The sequence below is a fragment of the Aquarana catesbeiana genome, linkage group LG03, assembly GCF_042186555.1.
Source record: "Aquarana catesbeiana isolate 2022-GZ linkage group LG03, ASM4218655v1, whole genome shotgun sequence".
Taxonomy (NCBI): Eukaryota; Metazoa; Chordata; class Amphibia; order Anura; family Ranidae; genus Aquarana; species Aquarana catesbeiana.
In genome coordinates, this window is record NC_133326.1 from 660,803,201 (window position 1) to 660,826,294 (window position 23,094).

The 23,094-nt window shown below is 39.5% G+C and overlaps 1 protein-coding gene across 1 annotated transcript; it reads left to right on the forward strand.

The window, feature by feature from the left end:
* Positions 1-10,334: 10,334 nt before the first annotated feature.
* On the forward strand, positions 10,335-11,283 carry LOC141134073 (uncharacterized). Its single transcript, XM_073623660.1, has one exon. The coding sequence runs from the start codon at positions 10,336-10,338 to the stop codon at positions 11,281-11,283; it is 948 nt and encodes a 315-aa protein (XP_073479761.1). The 5' UTR covers position 10,335.
* The last annotated feature ends 11,811 nt before the right edge of the window (positions 11,284-23,094 follow it).

Below are 23,094 nucleotides of genomic sequence, written 5' to 3' on the forward strand. Positions count from 1 at the left end.
AAAGTACGAATAGTCCGCCCCACATACTGCTTCCCACAAGGGCAAGTGATGAGATATACGATGTATCTCGTGGAACATGTAACAAAATGTTTAACCAAATATTCTTTCCCCGTGATGGTTGATCTGAAGGTATCAATCTTCCGAGATTTAAGTGTATTGTATTTACACACCCTACATTTTCGACATGGAAAAAAGCCCTTCATATTTTGGAAAAATGAAGGGACAACTGGGGGGTCAGTTACATTGGGTGCAATTTGTCCCCTAAGGGGCATAGCCCCTCTGTAAATCACCCCAGCTTGTTCCGGGAGCACTGGTCCAAGGACGATATCGTTTTTCAGAACATTCCAGTGCCTGCGGAAGATATCCTTAACTTGTTTGTGTTGAGTTGAAAAATTCGTAAGGAAGGACCATTTATGTTTATTTTCTACAATGGGTTTAGGTTGTTCAGAGATAAGTGAATTCCTATCTACTAAGGCGACATTATGTATCACTTCATCTATCTCTGATGCATCATACCCTTTATCAATAAATCTCAACTTCAACACATCAGCTTGGTTGAAGTTCCTACGCGCTACTTCCACTTAATCTCTCCGCCATCTTTTGCTATCTACTCCCACTGCGCAACGAAGAGTGAAGGGGCGGGGCCAAATCGTACTTACGAACGTCAGGGGCGGGCGACGCAGGCGGAGCATGACACATGCGCAGTGTATATAAAGCTATTACGATGGCCTACGTATGTCCGTGCGGAAGTAGCGAGCGTCACAAACGAAGGTAAGATTAAAGTGTGTGTGTATGTGTCCCCTAGATTACAACCCAAACTAATCCTGTGATTTGGGACTGACATTTAAGTTTGGATCTTGTGTCTTGTCTTGCAGAAAAAATGAATCCCTTTAAAGAGGAAGAATTTTTGGGCCAATTTATTGAGCTCTATGAGGACAAGAAAAACCTGTGGGAGGTCAAACACCCCCTATATTATAATAGGGATGTTAGGAAAGCAACACTGGGCACACTTTTAGAGTTTGTGAAGACTCGACTCCCCCAGGCAGACCTCAAGTTTGTGGACAAGAAGATTGGTATCTTGCGAAACATGTATAAGCGGGAACACAAAAAAATCCAGGAGTCGCTCAGATCCGGGGCAGCAGCTGACCAAGTATATGTACCCAAGTTGTGGTACTACAACAAACTGTGATTCCTGGATGACCAGACCGAAGCCAGGCAATCACTTTCCACCCTTCCCCCCACCCTTCCCTCCAGCCTTCCCTCCACTCTTCCCTCCAGCCTTCCATCCACCTCCACCCCAGCTGAGGAGTCCCAGGATGACCTGGGCCTTTTCAGCATTGATGAAGTTGATGCGCCCAGCTTCAGCCAGGTATCCTTTTTTTTTTAAATTTGGGATTGTGTAAATGTTATTAATGATGTTAAGGTGTTAATTTTGAAAGTGCTTCCTAAAAAATCACTTCTGCACAAAGAGTAATATGTAGACATATCACTAGACAGTAGTGGCCAAATATATACTTCACTTCAGATCTTGTTGATCATCTGAAATAATGGTGTTGTCAAATAGATAGCCTTTACTATTTTGTGTAATTATATTTGAAAGTCATGAGCTGAAAATTGTGTGTGATTGCATAACACAAAATTACAACTTATGTCCCTTTTTTTGACACAGGATGACCTCAGCCAGGAGGAGGCCTTGCCCAGTGGGAGAGAGGAGGAGGCCTTGCCCAGTGGGAGAGAGGAGGAGGCTGTGGCTGGGCCAAGTCGAAGCCGCACAGAGTGTCAGGTGCCTCCCCTCCGCATTCTCCACAAAAGGCCCAGGAGAATGACACCAACTGAGCAGGAATCCCTAGACCTCATACGGGAAGCAAGCCTCATCCTGAGCAAACCACCCAATGCAGAGGAGGCGTATGGCACCTATATAGCCAGCAGATTGCTGGAGTTGGAAAAGGGCCAACGCCTCCTCTGTGAGGGTCTGATTTTTGAGGCTTACCAGAAGGGCTTGAGAGGGGAGCTTACTGCTACCACATATCTGGCAGATGAAGCCACTCCTCCTCCTGCCCCAAGTACACCACCAGAGGCACAACCTCCAAGGAAGGCTGCAGAGAAGCGTAGAGGGAAGGCTCCACGGAAGAGTCGAAAGTGATTGCCTGGTTTCTGTCTGGTCTGACTGTGCTCCCTGTGCTCCCTATAGTCGCAAGATACCAATTTTCTTGTCCTCAAACTTGATGTGTGTCCTGGGGGACGAAAGGCTTCCCAGATTCTAAAAGTGTCTCCAGTGTTGCCTTCCTAATATTTTTTAGAATAAACTAAATACATTTTTGGTTACCTTACATTCTTGCCTATGTCATTTGATTAAAAAACGCCTTTTTCTTTGGGAGTAGGCAGGTACAGGTCCAAAAGACTATGGGGTTGATTTGAGAAAAGCAAATAGTCTGTGCACTTTGCAGAGGGCAGTTGCCCTCTGCAAGTGCAATTGCTCCAGAGCATCAGAAATTATTTAAAAGCTTGACTTTGCAAAGAGTACCCAATCCTGTGCAAGTAAAAAAAAAAAAAAAAATTAGTCCAAAATCGATTTTAAAATTTATAATTTTTGGAGATCTGGCTTTTACAAAATATTATATTAGTCATGGCAGGAGGATAAATCATGAAGAAAGTAGTTTGTGAGAACTCTGTGTGAATATAAAGCAGAAAAAAAACTTCATTCCTCTCGCATTATCAATCCTAAAAGAAGGCTGTATTAAAAGATGACAGAAGAGGAATGTGCTAGCTTCAAGACGAAGGCTAGTTTTACCAGACCGAGCGCTTCCGTCTTGTAATTGCTTCAGAGCATGCGTCAGTTTGAGTTCGTCGGACTAGCACACAGACGATCGGTTTGTCCGCTAGAAAGAAGAGTCCGTCGGATAAATTTTAAACAAGTTTCAAATCTAAGTCCGTCCAACTTTTGAGCAAACAAAGTCCGCTGGAGCCCACACACGATCGAATTGTCCGACGAAATCCAGTCCGCCGGACCAAGTCCGCCGTAAAGTCCGCTCGTGTGTACGCGGCATAAGGATCTTTATTTTCAGCCGCGTGACTGTAATTTTTATTTCCCATTCGCTCCAACTCAAAATTACTTGTTTAAAATAAGGATCCTTCTCCTGGTTTTTTATCTCTCTGATTTGAGCCTATATTTTTGAGCCTCTAATGTTCTACTGTACAATATATTGCTCTTTCCTTGGTGTCCAGTGTGTCACTAGAAGCTTTGCCCCTGTAAATCCCAGTTATTAAACACATGGACATATCAAAAATATATATTGATAAATGTGTTTTAACCACTTGCTTACTGACCACTTTTACCCCCTTCCTGCCCAGGGCAATTTTCAGCTTTCAGCACTGTCACACTTTGAATGACAATTGTGCGGTCATGCAGCACTGTACCCACATGACATTTTTATAATTTTGTTCACACAAATAGAGCTTTCTTTTCGTGGTATTTAATCACCACTGGGGCTTTTGTGTTTTTCTAAATAAACTAAAAAGAGACCACAATTTTGGAAAAAAAATTGATTGGCAGCAATGGTGGGCACTGATTGGCAGAAATGGTGGGCACTGTTGGGACTGCACTGATAATCAGGACTCTGAGAATGAATGCCCCGATTTTCAGTGTACACGTCCCTTTTACACAAGCCAGTTAACTGCTCTCTTATCCTCTCATCATGCTGTCAGCATGAGGAAAGGAATGCCGATAACTGGTTTCTGTTTACATCATGATCTGCTGAGCCACTGATTGGCTCTTTACCTCAATCTATGATCAGCAGTTTCAGGAGGACACATAAATCACAAAGCGCCTGCACGCACACCACAGCGGACAAGCTTCAGGCGCGATCACGGGAGTATGTCATATGATGCCCACCCAGAACTGGCTGGCAAGTGGTTAAGTAAACAGCATAGTTTTGATTAAAAATCCACAGTGTGGAGAATATAAATTTATTAAAGCCTTATTTTGTGCTGCTATCAAATTTATGAAATGGGGCACCTCCTTGCCACCCCACCTCCAACGCATTGGGTACATCATATGGAGATGACAGCGGATTAAACACACTCCCTGTGCAACCCAACATCCCCCCACCTTCGTGTGGACCCACCATGTAGCTCGGGTTTTGGCATGGCAGGTGCCACAGGGTAGAGGGGAGAGATGCATGCAAACATCTTTTCACTCGTTTCCCCTTCCTCTTTCTGACCCAAAAGCAAAATGTCACTTATGGGTTCCCATGTCAATTTTCCCAGCCAGTAGATCTCACTTTTGTGTCACTTTCTCCAGCATGTTGCACCGCATTAGATTTATTAGAGGGCAGATGAGACAACATGAGTCTTTTAAACCCCTGGTGTCTCATTTAAAAGAACCCATCACCAAAAAATCATAGGGTATTATAGATATAAGTATAACAGTAGCCCAAAGTGGGGATTTAAACAAAAAAAATACAGAATGAAAGTACCAAGTATATTATAACATGAAACTGTAAAGTCAAAAATGTCTGCAAGTATCATCTACAGCTTCTTCTGCCGTTGATATTATAATTACAGTATCATCTCTTATAATGATAAGTGCAAACCATGGATTTTATATTAACATTGCCTCCTATTGTCTTCCATCCAAACCTTCAAATGTTAATGAACTTGTCACCTGACTGGAATCAACTTGAATACAAATAAAAAAGCAAGTATATCTATCTTTAAGCAATTGGAAAGACACCTTACATTGTTCTGAATAAATCATGTTATCCAATCCAAAGCTCCCTCATGTTAGTGAATAGAGGTGGAATGAATATGAGGTGAAGCAGATCTCAGACAGGTAGAAAGATTACCGGCACATAAGGAGAACAAGGAGCAGCTGAAGAATTCCAATATTACATCTTACTAGGTAAGCTACAGTACTTTTCATTCACATTTTTTTGTTCTTATACATTTTTATCAATAGTCCTTGTCATTTGCATCTAAGTGTTGTATTATTGTATTATCATGCTATATTACATTATTACATTTAATAATACATTTCTCTAATCATTAAGTCCCATCTTTTAAAAGTAAAGATATATTATTCAAAATTTATTTTTTCAATGCCAAAAAATATATTACCCTTCTAAATTTGTCCAATAGTTAATTGTAAGCTCATAATTAATAATGTAGACAATTTATATTGTTAAATACCTGAGCTGCAATTGTTTTATTTGACTACCTGTGAATAGAGATTTTTACATGCAAACAGAATTTTCAAGTATATCTGAAGCCAAAACATTTATTTTCATGTTAGATGGTGTGGAAGTTTAAAACCCCTATCAATTTTTTATTGCTGTCAGTGAGAGACCTATGTCAAAAAAATAGAAAATGATGGGAAACCCAAAATGTATGGTTAATATTGAAACAGGGAATCAGGGGGAATTTTCCAATGGGGACAGCTAACAGTGACAGTGAAAGTGATAACTATCTAAGAGATCATTTCCTCTCACTTTGAAGATATTTGATCTTACTTCATGTTGTATTTTCACTACAGGAAGTGATTAAAACGTATGTAAGTAAATATACCTTATGAAAATCAAACCAGATAAAAGTGATAAGGGTTCTAGCATTCTCTACGCTATCCAAAATGAATAAAAGTATTCAGGTTGTCATTAGGGGACACTCATGCATGGACAGCCATCCAATGCTAATAAAGTTCCATGGGTTGTAGCATTTGATAGACACCTTTGTGTGCCCCTGTACGATCTTGGTTGTACCCCCCTGTTTTGAGGTTGCACACCTCCTCCTGTGGTCCACTCTGAACTTCCCTTTGGGTGTGGAACATGGCATCCATGGATTCATTTGGGGTTCCCCTTGGGTTTTACCCTTCAACTCTCTGGTTTATCCATGTGGGCTGTTGGAATGGTCATCATTAAATCTAAGTGTTTTCCTGATTAGGTGCAAGAGCGAAATATGTTGAAACCACCAATGATGGTTGTTTATACACAGGAAATATGACAAATGAAATGTTGATATAATACATTACATGCCTTTGTTTTGGGGTACAAATGTATTATATTCATCCAATTGTCATTGGTTTTAACAATGAGTTCTAATTTAACTATATGTATTAAACGTGATTTTATGTAATACATTCACATGTGTTGTAAATGTTGGCACCTAACAAATGTCTACAAGTATCTGTATACCCTCTACAGCTTCCACTGTCATTGATATTACAATTACAGTATCATCTCTTATAAATGCTAATGATAAGTACAAACCATGGATTTTACATTTACATTCCCTCCTATTGTCTTCCCTTCAAACCTTTAAATGTTAATGAACATGTCACCTGACTGGAGCAAAAACTTGAATACAAATGAAAACGCAAAAAAGACCTCTAATCAATAGGAAACACACCTTACATTGTTCTGAATTATTCCCTACAGCCAATCCAAAGTCGTCTCATGTTAGTGAATGGGGGTGGAATGAATATAAGGTGAAGCAGAGCTCAGCCAAGTAGAAGGTTTACAGTCTAAGAGAACAAGAAGCAACTGAAGGATCCCAGGTCTACATCATACCAGGTAAGATGAATTACTTTCCATTAAAAACATTTTTGGTTCTCATACATTTTTATCAGGCTGAAGAGTTTGTTTCATATGTGACTAAGTGGTGTAGTATTGTATTTTCATGCGGTATTAGCTGATTATATTTAATAATATATTCCTCTAATCATTATGTCTCAGTTTAACAAACCTAAGAAAAGTACATATGTTACCCAAATTGTAAATTTTTTACTATACAGAAAATATATTGTCCCTCGAAAATTTGCCTACCTGTTCATTGCAAGCTCATACATTTTTAATGTAGATACTTACAAAGCATTAAAGTGATTGTAAACCTTTATTTTATTTTAAATAACAAACTTGTTATAATGACATGCTCTGTGCAATGGTTTTGCTCAGAGCAGCCTCGATCCTCCTCTTATCAGGTCCCTGGTCCCCTACTAGTGCTCCTGGCTCTTCCCCCCACGAGTGCCCACCATTGCAAACCCCATCCTATTGGGTCACTCTTGTAGACTTGCGCCTAAGATGGTTTCCGCTGATGTCTCTGAGCCTATGAGGAGGGAGAGAGCCACTGCTGTCATGCACATCCCTGGATCAAGATTGGGTGGGTCGGAGGGGGAGATTATATTAAAGTAAAAAACAGTTCAGCCTTTAGAACCACTTTAAACACAAATGAACTTCCATTTTTGTTAACATTAAATTGGACATAACAGAGTACACAACTGAAATTTGAAGTATATCTTAGGCATTTCTCTTAATGTTGAATAGTGTAGAAAGGTAGAACCATATCAGTGTTTTAGTGTTGTCTGCTTTAGGCAATGGTAACATGGACAGGGTCTAAGAGCTGCTGCCTGGGAAGGCTACTATACTAGAGCCTTACGGGGGAGATCTCAACTGCTAACTGGGAGATTTTTCAAAATCTCATGGGATCTTGGGAGAAAGGGTTTTTTCTTTCTTTAAACAAAAATGTTTCTGCTAGTGCATCATCATGGGTGACAGGAATTCTTTGCCCTTATGTCCATGGGGGTTTCCAACAACAAACGCATGCATTTAAAAAGTATAAATTTGTTTTTCTATATAATTAAAACTTCAAAACTTTTCAAAGATGGCGTTATTTAATTTTTTTACGATGTGGGTGAAGGTCTGCTTTAAATAATCTTCACGAAATAAATGTAAAACATTCCATTTATCAATGGTAATTAAGACTTAGGATGATCTGGGTTCAGTCTGAACTCGGTCCAAACCCAGTTCAGCAGATGTAAAGACCTAACATAAGAAACATACAAGAAACTGGGTTCAAACTAAGTTCAGACCACTGCATTGTTAGCATTTATCCTATGTTTAGGACACTTTCTACACTTTGTGAGCACCAATTTCCTTTTTTTCACTTGGTTTTTAAGTTCAGACCAAACCCAGCTCATGCATAATTATGACAGATGTTCATATTTAAGTGTGCTTGTGATTTTATTTTTCATATCTACAGCACTTAAAAATATTTGCATACTATTACATTATAATAATTAATTTTTTATTTACGTCTAAAATATTTTCCGCACTTCGTATGCTCAAATTCCCTGTACACTACAAGCACACTAAAGGACCCAGTTAAAAGGAAATTAAATTACCATACCACAGCCATACTGTTGCTTTAAAAAAAAAAAAGAGAGATACTGCACATTTAGGCCCCTTTCATATCTGCATAATCTTTCTATAGCGATTTATACACGTTCCCATGTGTTTTACATAGAACAGCCCTATGTGGGTTTGTCAGATCTGAGCACAGGTATATCTTGTCTCTGTCATGCAAAAGAAGTTCATACACCTTTTTGGTTGAGGAACTTCATGCAATTTTTACACATAAGTTTTGATGTAATTGCTGTGCAATTTTGTTGTGCGACAATCAAGGGAAAATTGCACTGTGTTTGGGGTGCCATTAACCACTTGAGTTTACCCCCTTCATGACCAGGCCATTTTTTGCTACACGTATTTAGCACTCTGCTATTATAATTAGTACTTGCATGGTCATGAAGAAAGAAAAAGATCCTGGACGGCCGCACACCATAGAAGGCATCTTTATTGATTGAAGAAATAAAATCCAAATGCAGTCACCTCATGCACAGGGAGGAAGAGGAAAAATAGCTAACATGTTTCATGCTCCATCATGGCGCTTATTCATAGCCCAGCTATGAAAAAGCGCCATGATGGGGGGTAAATCATGTTAGCTATTTTACCTGTTACTCCCTGTACATGAGGTGACTGCATTTGGATTTTATTTCTTCAATCAATAAAGATGCCTTCTATGGTGTGCGGCCGTCCAGGATCTTTTTCTTTCCTCAAGCTTGTGCAGAGCCAGCAACTGCGAGTTCTATTAGAGCAGGTGTCTTGATACGGATTTGAGAGATTGGAGTGGCAATCTTTTACTTGCATGGTCATGCAAAGTTGTACACAAACAAAATTTATATATTTTTTTTTTCACACAAATATAACTTTCTTTTGGTGGTATTTGGTCACCACTGGGTTTTTTATTTTTTGCGATATAAATGAAAAAGGCCCAACATTTTGAAAAAAAAAAATCTACTTTCTGCTATAAAACATATACAAAGATATGATTTTTTAAATTAAATTTCTTCAAAAAGTTTGGCCAAAATGTATTTTGCTACATGTCTTTGGTAAAAAAAGAAAATCCCAATAAGTGTATATTGACTGATTTGCGTGAAAGGTATAGCGTCTAAAACTATGGTACATATACTGGAATTTTTATTGAATTTTTTTATACTAGTAATGACAGTGATCAGCAACTTATAGTGGGACTGCAAATAGTGTGGTGGGATATCTGACACTAACTGATGCTGAGGGGAAATGATTAACTGCCACTGACATCTCCTGTGACACTAATACAGTGATCAGTGCTAAAAATATACACTGTCACTGTACTAATGGCATTGGCTAGGAATGGGTTAACATTTTGGGGTGATTAAGGGGTTAAATGTTGGCCTAACAACGTTTAACGTGTGTACTGTGTGCTGTTTTACTAATCAATGTGCCAGTGTTTACTCCCTGCTTTGTAGAGAAGAAAAATGGCACATTGCTGCTGTATGAAGAGAGTCCTGTGTTGTTAACCAACACAGGGCTCTCTTCTGTCATTCTCTTTGCTGATCAGTGGTACCCGGCTATATATAATTTGCCAGAGCCCACTGATCGGCTTGTGCTGCAGCGACAGCACAGTCTTCAAGGTCTGTGTTCGCATGCACAAGTGCACCTGGAAGAAACCCACGACATACATTACGGGGCCTGTACAAGCCAACAAGGTACGTTATGGGGCCTGTACAAGCCAACCTATTGCAGAAAATTTACTGTGGCAGTGTGAATGGGGCCTTATAAAGCACAGTGCTGTGCATACAAATGTGCTGACCTGCCAAAGTCATGTATCGCATAGTTCTCTGTGCTACTTTGAGAAGAGAAAAGTCTATGAGTTACAACAGCCTCCAAACTGCAGCCTGCATTTTATTAATATGCCACAAAATGCAGATTACAATGGGTTGTAACCTAGCCATTTTAGAGAAAGGTGTATAGCAAAATCAATTTTCCATTTTTAATTAGCTACCAAGTCTCCAAACGAAACAAACTATGTTTATGAAATTGCACATTATTCAATACCATGAATGCTTTCAAATGTTACCAAATTTCTACCCTATTAGTACTATAATCATTTATATAAACATTTATTTAAAATTTCATTGCAGGTGGATTAAAAAGAAGAAATTGTGAAAGAGCTTTACAGCAAAGTATGATGGATGGAGCAGGTGAAAAGCCATTTTCTTGCACTGAGCGTGACAGATCTTTTGAAGCAAAATCTAATTTAATTTGTCATCAGAGTATTCATACAGGGAAGAAGCCATTTATGTGTTCAGAATGTGACAAGAGCTTTTCACGAAAGGAACATCTTATTCAGCATCAGAGGACTCACACAGGGGAAAAGCCATTTATGTGTTCAGAATGTGACAAGAGCTTCATACGAAAGGATCGTCTTATTCAGCATCTGAGGATTCACACAGAAGAGAAGCCATACCATTGTTCTAAATGTGATCAAAAGTTTTCTCACCCTAGTTCATTGACTGAACACAAGATGATTCACACAGGAGTGAAGCCGTACCAGTGTACTGAATGTGATAAATATTTTTACAGAAAATCAATGCTCACAAGACATCAGAGGATTCACACAGGAGAGAAGCCTTTCAGATGTTCAGAATGTAACAAGTGCTTCCCAGAAATTTCCAGTCTTTATAGACATCAGAAGATTCACACAGGAGAGAAGCCTTTCAGATGTTCAGAATGTAACAAGTGCTTCCCAGAAATTTGCCGTCTTTATACACATCAGAAGATTCACACAGGAGAGAAGCCACATCAATGCTCTGAATGCAATAAATCTTTTAACAATAAAGCTGATTTTATGAAACATCAGAGGATTCACACAGGAGAGAAGCCTTTCAGATGTCCAGAATGTTACAAGTGCTTCTCAGAAATATCCAGTCTTTCTAAACATCAGAGGATTCACACAGGAGAGAAGCCATATCAATGCCCTGAATGTAATAAATGTTTTAGAAGTAAATCAACCCTGAATGATCACCAGACGGTCCACACAGGAGAGAAGCCATTTATATGTTCAAAATGTACAAAGTGCTTCTCACAAAAGTCAAATCTGACTCAACACCTGAAAAGACATAGAGAAGCCATTTAGATGTTCAGAAAGTCATTAGTACACATAGAAAAATATTCTTGTGATCAGAAAACTTACAGGAAAGAGGTTGTGTCCTTGTTCTTAAAAATAAAATGTTTTACAATCATGGACAATAGCAAAAAAAAAAACCTCACACATAAGAAAATGGAACTAAATGTTCAAATCTGATTAGAGCTTTAGACGGCAGACACATCTGATTCAACACAAAGGGATTCATCTGAGCCACTGTGAAAATAAACTGTAATTACTGTATACTATGAATAAACATTTGGATAACAGATCTAACGATTTATGTGAATATGTTGAATGTGGGAAGTGTACTGAAAGTTTATTGAAAATGTTCACTGCAAAGGATGCTTCCCCCTCCTAAGAATGTAATTGTCATGGCAATCAAAAGTGACTTGACTTAAAGGTATCTGCCAGCTTTACAGGTTAATATCAGGCAAAATCATTAATAAATATGCACCTAAAATAAAAATGGTCAATAGTCCTTGAATTTATGTTTCAAAAAGTTGAATTGCAAACTAAGGCCTCATTCACATGGACCAGTACACTGTGAATCAGTTTGATTATGCATCCAGCTGTTTTTGGAGCTGCCGGGAGCTGCATGCAGGCAGCCCATGTAAGTCTAGGGTTGTGCAGCATCTGTACAAACACAGCCACTCCTCCTAATGTAACAGGTAGGGATGAGATAAACCGTCCCTGTCCCTGGTCCTGGGTTTGGTTTAAACAGTGTTGTGATGCTGAACCCCACTAAAATTAATTAGTTGTACCAGTTAAATTAAAAATGCCAAATTTTCTGGGCTAATAGGCAAAGGGTTTTAAAAAATAAATAGCATGGAGGAGGGTACTGCCCTGGGGAACATGTGCAAGTACAAAAAGAAAATTAAAGAATTCTATTTGGCCAGGTACAATGATTTTTTTTTTTTAAGTACTGACATTTTCAAAGAAAAAATGGTTTTAAATTGCCAACAAATGAAATCTCCCTTCTGGCTTCCATTTAAAAAAATACAGAACACAAACCCCTTAGAAGGTCCCGCAGGGAGTTATTTTAAAATAAGAGGAAAACTCCACTTAAAAAATTTAAAACCACTTTAAAATTAATATAATACATATATGCAACATTTAGTGATAAAAATGAAATCACGGAAACCCTTTAACACAATATAATCTAAATGTTTGACTCAGCAAATTGGTGTACACTGCAGATATTACAACTGAACATACTCTTGGCATACTCTCTACAATGGAAATTATTTTTTTTTTTTGGAAGCTTTACCCCATATGGCTCAGTAAAGCCAAAGCAATGCAACTCTAAGTGAGTGACTGACTCTCACATGCTGTGAACTGGAACCCAGGGTGCTCCACAGATTGTCTGTGAGATTCAGTAACATGCAAAATCCAAAATATTGCTGCGCTCCTTGGTATCTTTATTGAAGCATTAAAATCACAGGTATGAACAAGGAACAAGAAGGGTAACGCGTTTTGTGCTAAAGTCAGCACTTACTCAAACCTCATATACACATACATTGCATGAAATACTGTGTATATATGAATGATACAAGTAAGCATGGTTTGGCAATTAAGCAATTGAACAATTAAACAATAAATCAATTAGAAATGCACTTCCACTACACTAATGAGAGTCTATGCTCCTTGCCTTCCCATACTAACATGTCATACAACACATAAATTAAAAAACAAAAAAATCACAAACAAAACAGGCACACAAATCTCCTCCAACCCATCACCCACCAACACAGATCTAGCAGAAACTGCTGGATGACCATGTGGGAGGGCACAGGGAAGCAGATATTTAGCCAACTACAGCAGGACACCCTCACAAACAAAGTGCACATAACGTCACAACATGAGAGATACACATAATGTTGTTTCCTCCTCTGACAGGCTCTGTGTCTAACAAGCCATTCACAGCATGCCAGACAGCCAATGGTGACCTATAACAACTAATACAATGGTTTGGAAAACATCAAAATATGCTAGGTGAGATAGAGTGTCCGAAAATTCAAAAACAAGCAATAAATCCATAAAAACAATGTTTTTTTATGGATTTATTGAAGAATAAAAGATAAACAAAATCAAAATAATCCAACAAAAAATGGACCCCTGGGAACCCTATACAAAAAAAGATACAGTTGGACAAAAGGAATGGTACAGTTGGACGAAGAAGGAATAATCCCTGTATGGACCAAACACAAATATAATACCAAACCAATTTACTGACTCCATATAACGTGCTAAATGTGGTGTGATATAAACGAACGTCAGTATCATAATGGCTGTTCATAAAACTATTCAAACTAAAACGCCACTGTGTTCATATATCTTCATATATCAGGTAGCTATAGGTGCACACTGTGCAGGGTACACAGTACACTAACTGTAAATACTTAAAGCTGCCTGGAAGAACACCATTGAAGCTGGTCCAGTTATAAGGAGAGGTCCTTTGAGATCCGGGACTTCCATCTCCCTCCAGGACAACCATCTATCTAGATCTATAAGCCTGTTTGATTCCATGTCGCTGACATTCGAATCCACCTGTTCTGGTAAGAGTATTCCATCTATTTCCACCTCAAGATTTCCATTCTGATGAGCTACACACTAGAAGATTCTCCACTCACACTGGATTGTCTACCTATTGTATTGTGGGATTTCATCACTTACGTTGCTCGTACTTATATCACAGTGAATAGTATTCACGAGTCATTAAACTTTATTTGTATACATTTTACCTTTTTTTTTGTTACAGTGGTCAGCATCCACTGATCACTGAATTTTATTCATACACAGATATTTTTGGTTTTGCTTAGTCTTTAGCGCTGCATTTTCACATCAGTCTATTTTGAATATTTGTCACAATCGTGTGTACCTGCTTTATGTTTTTCACATTTGGTTAGCGCGGTGTTACCACTGTTTACATTTGGCTTAAAGCTGCCTGCCTGTGGTATTAATAGGATCAGAAGAACACCAGCACTTGTCTTCAGGTAGCTATGGGTGCACACTGTGCAGGGTACACAGTACACTAACTGTAAATACTTAAAGCTGCCTGCCTGTGGTATTAATAGGATTAGAAGAAGAACACCAGCAATTGTCTTCAGGTAGCTATAGGTGCACACTGTGCAGGGTACACAGAACATTAACTGTAAATACTTAAAACTGCCTGCCTGTGGTATTAATAGGATCAGACAAACACCAGCAATTGTCTTCAGGTAGCTTTAGGTGCACACTGTGCAGGGTACACAGTACCCTAATGCCCCGTACACACGGTCGGACATTGATCGGACATTCCGAAAACAAAATCCTAGGATTTTTTCCGACGGATGTTGGCTCAAACTTGTCTTGCATACACACGGTCACACAAAGTTGTCGGAAGATCCGATCATTCTGAACGCGGTGACGTAAAACACGTACGTTGGGACTATAAACGGGGCAGTAGCCAATAGCTTTCATCTCTTTATTTATTCTGAGCATGCATGGCACTTTGTGCGTCGAATTTGTGTACACACGATTGGAAATTCCGACAACGGATTTTGTTGTCAGAAAATTTTATAGCCTGCTCTCAAACTTTGTTTGTCGTAAAATCCAATGGAAAATGTGTGATGGAGCCTACACATGGTCGGAATTTCCGACAACAAGGTCCTATCACACATTTTGCGTCGGAAAATCCGACCGTGTGTACGGGGCATAACTGTAAATACTTAAAGCTGCCTGCCTGTGGTATTAATAGGATCAGAAGAAGAACACCAGCACTTGTCTTCAGGTAGCTATAGGTGCACACTGTGCGGGGTACACAGTACACTAACTTTAAATACTTAAAGCTGCCTGCCTGTGGTATTAATAGGATCAGAAGAAGAACACCAGCACTTGTCTTCAGGTAGCTATAGGTGCGCACTGTGCAGGGTACACAGTACACTAACTGTAAATACTGTAAAAACACCTGCCTGTCTGTCAGTATATTAGGAAGAGAATTACAGGAACAGATCTAGCTAAACTGAATACAGTGTGTATATATATATATATATATATATATATACACACACACAACACCTGGGATACATATATAAACACAATTCACTGTAAGTGCAGCTAACTGACTCGCCTGCCTATTCTATCTAACTTAAATCAAATGACACCGTTTCTCTCTCTATCTCTCTCCGCTGCCGCAACACACTCCACAAGGCCGCCACGCAAGCGGCCTTATATAGTGTGGGGCGTGTACTAAACCCCCTTAGCCATAATTGGCCAAAGCCACCCTGGCTTTGGCCAATTACGGCTCTCTGTACAGACTGCGCTGTGATTGGCCAAGCATGCGGGTCATAGTGCATGCTTGGCCAATCATCAACCAGCAATGCACTGCGATGCCGCAGTGAATTATGGGCCGTGATGCGCCACTTGAATTTGGCGCGAACGGCCCATAACGCTCGCAATTCGACAAACGGTCGAACAGGCGATGTTCGAGTCGAACATGGGTTCGACTCGAACTCGAAGCTCATCCCTAGTCCCCACACAATGTGAAATCACAATGTCCCCAAAAAAGGGTCCCCAAAACACTGTCCCCACACACATGTCCCCTTACATGTCCCCACATGGTAAAAACACCTGTTCCCCTCATATGTAACAGTAAAATCAGATGTCCCAATGATCATCTGCACACATATGTCCATGATCATCTGCGCACATCTGTACTTGATCATCTGCGTACATATGTCCATGATCACACAAACCAATTATTATACACTTAACGGGATTTTTTTTACCAAAGACATATAGCGGAATACATTTTGGCTTGAATGTATGACAAAATTAGATTTTATTGGATTTCTTTTAAAACAGAAAGTAGAAAATATATTTTTTTAAATTTAAGCTCTTTTTTTCGCTTAGATCGCAAAAAAATAAAAAACGGATTTGTGAATAAATACCACCAAAAGAAAGCTCTATTTGTGTGAACAAAATGATAAAAATTTCATTTGGCTACAGTGTTGCATGACCGCTCAATTCTTATTGAAAGTGCAAGAGCGCTGAAAGCTGAAAATTGGCCTGGGAAGGAAAGGGGCGAAAGTGCCCAGTATTGAAGTGGTTAAAGGGCCATTTTTAAATTTTTTGTAATGACAATTTTTTTTTAATTTTTTTTTTTTATTGCATTTTAGTGTAAATATGAGATCAGAGGTCTTTTTGACCGCAGATCTCATATTTAAGAGGTCCTGTCATGCTTTTTTTCTATTACAAGGGATGTTTACATTCCTTGTAATAGGAATAAAAGTGACACAATTTTTTTTTTAAAAGAACAGTGTAAAATAAATAAGTCCCGCTGAGCTCGTGTGCAGAAACGAACGCATATGTGAATAGCACCCCCATAAGAAAACGGTGTTCAAACCACACACGTGAGGTATCACCGCGATCGGTAGAGCAAGAGCAATAATTCTAGCCCTAGACCCCCTCTGTAACTCAAAACATGCAACCTGTAAAATGTTTTAAACGTCGCCTATGGAGATTTTTAAGGGTAAAAGTTTGTCGCTATTCCACGAGCAGGCGCAATTTTGAATCGTGACATGTTGGGTATCAATTTACTCTGCATAAAATTATCTTTCACAAAAAAATTGGGCTAACTTTATTCTTATTGAAAGTGCAAGAGCACTGAAAGCTGAAAATTGGCCTGGGAAGGAAAGGGGCGAAAGTGCCCAGTATTGAAGGGGTTAAAGGGCCATTTTTTATTTTTTTTCAAATGACAATTTTTTTTTTTTATTGCATTTTAGTTTAAATATGAGATCTGAGGTCTTTTCGACCCCAGATCTCATATTTAAGAGGTCCTGTCATTCTTTTTTTCTATTACAAGGGATGTTTACATTCCTTGTAATAGGAATAAAAGTGACAGTTTTTTTTTTTTTAAAGAACAGTGTAAAATAAATAAGTCCCGCTGAGCTCGCGTGCAGAAGCAAACGCATACGTGAGTAGCGCCCGCATATACAAACAATGTTCAAACCACACATGTGCGGTATTGCCGCAATCGGTAGAGTGAGAGCAATAATTCTAGCCCTAGACCTCCTCTGTAACTTAAAACATGAAACCTGTAGAATTTTTTTAATGTCGCCTATGGAGATTTTTAAAGCGGAGTTCCACACAAAAATGGAACTTCCGCTTTTCGGAACCCTCCCCCCGTTGGTGTCACATTTGGCACCTTTCAGGGGGGAGGGGGGTGCAGATACCTGTCTAAGACAGGTATTTGCATCCACTTCCGGCATAGACTCCCATGGGAGTCTATGCCTCTTCCTGTCCCATCGCGCTGTCTCCTGGGAAACACACAGCTCCCAGAAGATAGCGGGGACCATCCAGATCGCGCAACGCGACTCGCGCATGCGCAGTAGGGAACCGGGAAGTGAAGCCGCAACGCTTCACTTCCTGATCCCCTCACCTAGGATGGCGGCGGCAGCTGCCGAGAACTGAGCAGGTTCTCGGCGTCCCCTGCCGACATCGCTGGACCCTGGGACAGGTAAGTGGCCATGTATTAAAAGTCAGCAGCTGCAGTATTTGTAGCTGCTGGCTTTTAATATTTTTTTTTTTTTGGTTGCTGTAGGTGGACTCCCTCTTTAAGGGTAAAAGTTTGTTGCCATTCCAAGAGCGGGACCAAATTTTGAAGCGTGACATCAATTTACTCGGTGTAAAATTATCTTTCACAATAGAAAAAAAATTGGGCTAACTTTATTGTTGTCTTATTTTATAATTCAAAAAAGTGCATTTTTTCCAAAAAAAGTGCGCTTGTAAGACCGCTGTGCAAATACGGTATGACAGAAAGTATTGCAACGACCGCCATTTTATTCTCTAGGGTGTTAAAAAAAAAATGTATAATGTTTGGGGTTCTAAGTAATGTTTTCTAGCAGAAAAATATGTTTTTAACTTGTAAACAACAAATCATAGAAAGAGGCTTGGTCCTTAAGTGGTTAAAACCAATTTCCAAACAAATCTGTGGGAAATTATGAAAGTATTCTGCCTAGTGCCTGCAAGACAATCTAAATAGTATTACGTTCAATTTATAAAGCTTTACACAAGGGTAAGAATATTTATTTTCAGCTTTGTGACTGTAACTTTTACTTCCCATTGGTCGCAGCTGAAAATAACTTTTTGAAAATAAGGATCCTTCTCCTGGTTTTTTATCAGTTTGATTTGGGCCTATATTGTTGAGCCTCTAATGTTCCACTGTAAAATATATTGCTCTGTATTTGGTGTCCAGTGTGTCACTAGAAGCTTTGCCCCTGTAAATCCCAGTTACTATACACATGAACATATCAGGAATATAAAGTGAATATATATAAATAATGATCCTGCGCAAAACCTTAATAAACAATGTGAAATGGTGACCACTACAATTGACACCATTTCACATTGTTTATTAAGGTTTTGTGCAGGATCATTATTTCTATATATTCACTTTATGTTTACTGGGTGATTTGTGATCACCAAGAGATTTTGCAGCAATTCCACCTCACATTTATTTAAAGCGGTTGTATACCCGCAATTTTTTTTTTTTTTTTAACCCTGTAAAGCAAAAGGCATAATGAGCTAGTATGCACCGCATACTAGCTCATTATGAAATACTTACCTTAGAACGAGGCGTCAGTATCTTACCTGGTCCACGCCGAGGGAGCTGTCATGTTGCCTCAGCGTGTCTTCCGGGTATCGCGGTTCCAGCGCTGTGAGTGGCTGGAGCCGCGATGTCATCACTCCCGCACATGCGCGCGGGAGATTTCTTACTCGGCAAGGTCCGGCAGCTGCCGGGCTTCAGCCGAGAATCCCCTGTGCGCATGCGCCGCTGCAGTCAGCGGCGCATAGCAAGGGGAATATCTCCTAAACCGTAAAGGTTTAGGAGATATTTTTTTTACCTACAGGTAAGCCTTATTATAGTAGGTAGGTAAAAGTAAAAAAAAAGACTATACAACCGCTTTAATAGCGCAGAAGTCCTTTTATTTATATATCAGGAATATATATTGTGTTTTAAGTAAACAGCATAGTTTTTATTAAAAATCCTCAGCGGAGGAAAATATATGTTAATTAAAGCCTTATTTGTGCTGCTGGTAAATTTACTAATGAAGTGGGGCCCCTTCCTGCCACTCCACATGCAGTGCACAAGTATGTCATATGGAGATGACAGCAGAGGATTAAACACACTCCCTGTGCCCCCCCCCCCCCCCCACCATGTAAGGTTTTCTGCGCCCATCGTCCCACCCAGGACAGGCATGGTAGGTGCCACAGGGTAGAGGGGAGAGATGCATGCGAGCATCTGTTCTCTCTATTCTCCTTCCTCTTACTGACCTGGGAGAAAAATTTCACTTCTGAGATCCCATGTCACTTTTCCAGCCAGTAGATCCCACTTTTGTGTCACTTTCTGAAGCACATTGTACTGCATTAGATTCATTGGAAGACATATGAGACAAAAGGGGTCTTTTAGACCCCTGCTTTTTCATTAAAAAGAACCTGTCACCTAAAAATCATCACATATAGTATTATAGATACAGTATAACAGCAGCCGGAGTGGGGATTTAAGCCAAAATAAAACACAGAATGCAAATACCAAGTATACTATAACATGAACTGTAAAGTCACAAATATCTACTATTATCTGTATACCCTCCACAGCTTCCTCTGTCATTGATATTACAATCACAATATCATCTCTTATAAATGCTAATGATGTGCAAACCATGGATTTTACATTTACATTCCCTTCTATTGTCTTCCCTCCAAATTGTCTTTTCTGCTATTGTCTTCCCTCTGAATATAAGGTAAAGCAGAACTCAGACAGGTAGAAAGATTACTGGCAGATAGGAGAACAAGGCGCAGCTAAAGGATCCCAATATTATACCATACCAGGTAAGATATAGAACTTTCCATATACATTTTTGTCCTTGTCATTTGCATCTGGGTGTTGTATTATTGTATTATTATCCCTTTCATGACTAAGGCCTCTTTCACATGGACGATCCGTATGTCCGTTTTTCACCCTTCCGTTTTCGGATGAAAAACGAACATACATTCATCCCTATGGAGCGTCGGATGTCAGCGGTGACATGTCCGCTGACATCCGACCCCGCTCCGATCCGAAAAGTGTAACGGAGGAAAAACCTACTTTTCCATCCGTTTTCGGATCGGGTGACGACGGACACTACGGTCCGTCGTCATCCGATCCCCCCATAGGGGAGAGCGGCGCTCTGACAGGTGCGTCGCTGCACAGTGTGCAGCGATGCACCTGTCATCTTCCTGCTCAGCGGGGATCGGCGGAGCGATCCCCGCTGAGCCAGCGGATGTTCACGGGGCGGATCATCACTGATCCGCCCCGTGAGAAAGAGGCCTAAGCCTATTTGTGAAATTTGGTGTTTACATAAAAGTTAAAATCCTTATTTTTTTCTAGAAAATTACTTAGAGCCCCCAAACATTATATATATTTTTTAGCAGAGAATGTAGAGAATAAATTGGTGATTGTTGCAATATTTTATGTGCAGCAGTGTTTTAAACACAACTTTTTGGGAAAAGGGACACTTTCATGAATTTTAAAAAACCAAACAATAAAGTTACCCCAATTTTTTTATATAATGTGAAAGATGATGTTACGCCAAGTAAATAGATACCAAACATGTCACGCTTTATAATTGCATGCACTTGTGGAATGGCGACAAACTACGGTACCTAAAAAAATCTCCATAGGTAAAGTTTTACATTTTTTTACCATAACCAGGTTAGCGTTACAGAGGAGGTCTAGTGCTAGAATTATTGCTCTCGCTCTGACGTTCGCGGCGATACCTCACATGTGTGATTTGAACACCGTTTACATATGCGGGCGCGACTTCCGTATGCGTTTTCTTTGCTGCGCGAGCTCCCGGGGACAGGGGCACTTTAAAAAAAAATTTTTTTCTCTTATTTATTTTATTTATTTTTATATTTATAAATTGTGTTTAAAAAAAAAAAATTTTGATCACTTTTATTGCTGTCACAAGGAATGTAAACATCCCTTGTGACAGTAATAGGTGGTGACAGGTACTCTTTATGGTACTCTTTATGCAGTGATCGGGGGTCTAAAAGACCCCCCATCCCTCCTTTGCACTTCAAAGTATTCAGATCGCCGAAAACTGCGAATCTGAATACTGTATATATTTTTAAAACCGGCGCCATTGGCAGCCGAGTGAATGGGAAGTGACTTCATGACGTCGCTTTCGTGTTTACGATTTGGAGGCTGGAATGTAGCCGCTCACGGCTTCATTCCAGTCCATCCCCAGCCGCCAGAGTTGGCCGATTGGTCATCGGGCCTCCCGATGGAACAGGAGGCCTGGTAAGAGCGGCGGGAGGCGGCAGGAGGGGGCGTCCCCTCCCCCGGTATAACAGCCGAGCGGCTTTTAGCCACATCGGTTGTTATAACTGGATAGCCGATTGCCTGGTCTAAAAAACAGTACCGGGATAATGCCTGCAGCTGTGGGCATTATTCCGGTATAACCCCGGAAAGCCGAGTACGCACAACTGCGTACGCTTGGCGGGAAGGGGTTATGCTGTATTACATTATTATATTTAATAATGTATTTTCCTAATCATTAAGTCCCAACTTTCAAAACATAAGGAAAGATTTATTATTCAAAATGTATTTTTTTGTATACTGAAAAATACTGTGTATTGCCTTTCAAAAACTTGTCCAATTTATTATATAAATCATCTACATAAAAAAATTAAGCTTACAATAGCTCATATTTTTTTTTTATGTAGATAATTAATATAATTAAATACCTGAGGTGCAATTTGTTTACTTAACTATCTGTGAATAGAGATTCTTTTGTGCAAACAGAATTTTCAATTATATCTAAAACCAAAACATCTCTTTTAATGTTAGATAATGTGAAATGGTAGAACCCCTATTATTTTTTTTTTATTGCTGTCAGTGACCAAAATAGAGAAATTCACCCTTTTCACTTGTCCTGGAGACCATTGTCAAAAGAATAGGAAATGATAGGAAATCCAAAAATGTATGGTTAATATTGGAACAGGAGGTCAGGGGAAATATTCCAATGGGGCAGCTGACAGTGATAACTATCTAAGAGAGGATTTCCTCTCACTTTGAAGATATTTTATCTTACTTATTGTTGTATTTTCACTACGGGAAGTGATTGTACAGTAAGTAAATATATCTTTTGGAAATCTGACCAGATAAAAATAATAAGGGTTCTAGCATTCTCCATGCTATCCAAAATGAAAAAAATATATAGATTGCAGTTAAGGGACTCGTGCATGGACAGCCACCCAGTGCTAACATAGTTCCATGTTTTTTTGCATTTGATAGACACTTTTAAATGCCCCTGTGTGATCTTGGCTGTACCCCCCTCTTTTGAAGTTGCAGGCCTCCTCATTATCTCCTCCTGTGTTCCACTCTATGCTTCCATTTGGGTGGGGTGCACAGGATCCACGGATTCATCTGGGGTTCCATTTGGGTTGGACTCTTTAGCTCCCTGGTTTATCCATGTAGGCAGTTAGAGTGGTTTGCATTTATTCCTTAGTGGTTTCCTGAGGAAGCCCAAGAGCAAAACATGTTGAAACCACCAATGCTGATTGTTCATATGCAGGAAATATGACAGATGAAACTTTAATATAACGCATTACATGCATTTGTTTTGGGATACAAATGCATCATATTTAGGCAGTTTTCATTGGTTTAACAATGTCTGAGTTGTAAATTCAACTGTATGTATTAATAGTGATTTTATATAATACATACACCTTATACCTTTTATATACTGTATACATACATTGGCACCTAAAAAA

What these genes read in the sequence shown, in the direction of transcription:
- LOC141134073 (XM_073623660.1), top strand. Translation starts at nt 10,336, where the DNA reads ATGGATGGAGCAGGTGAAAAGCCATTTTCTTGCACTGAGCGTGACAGA.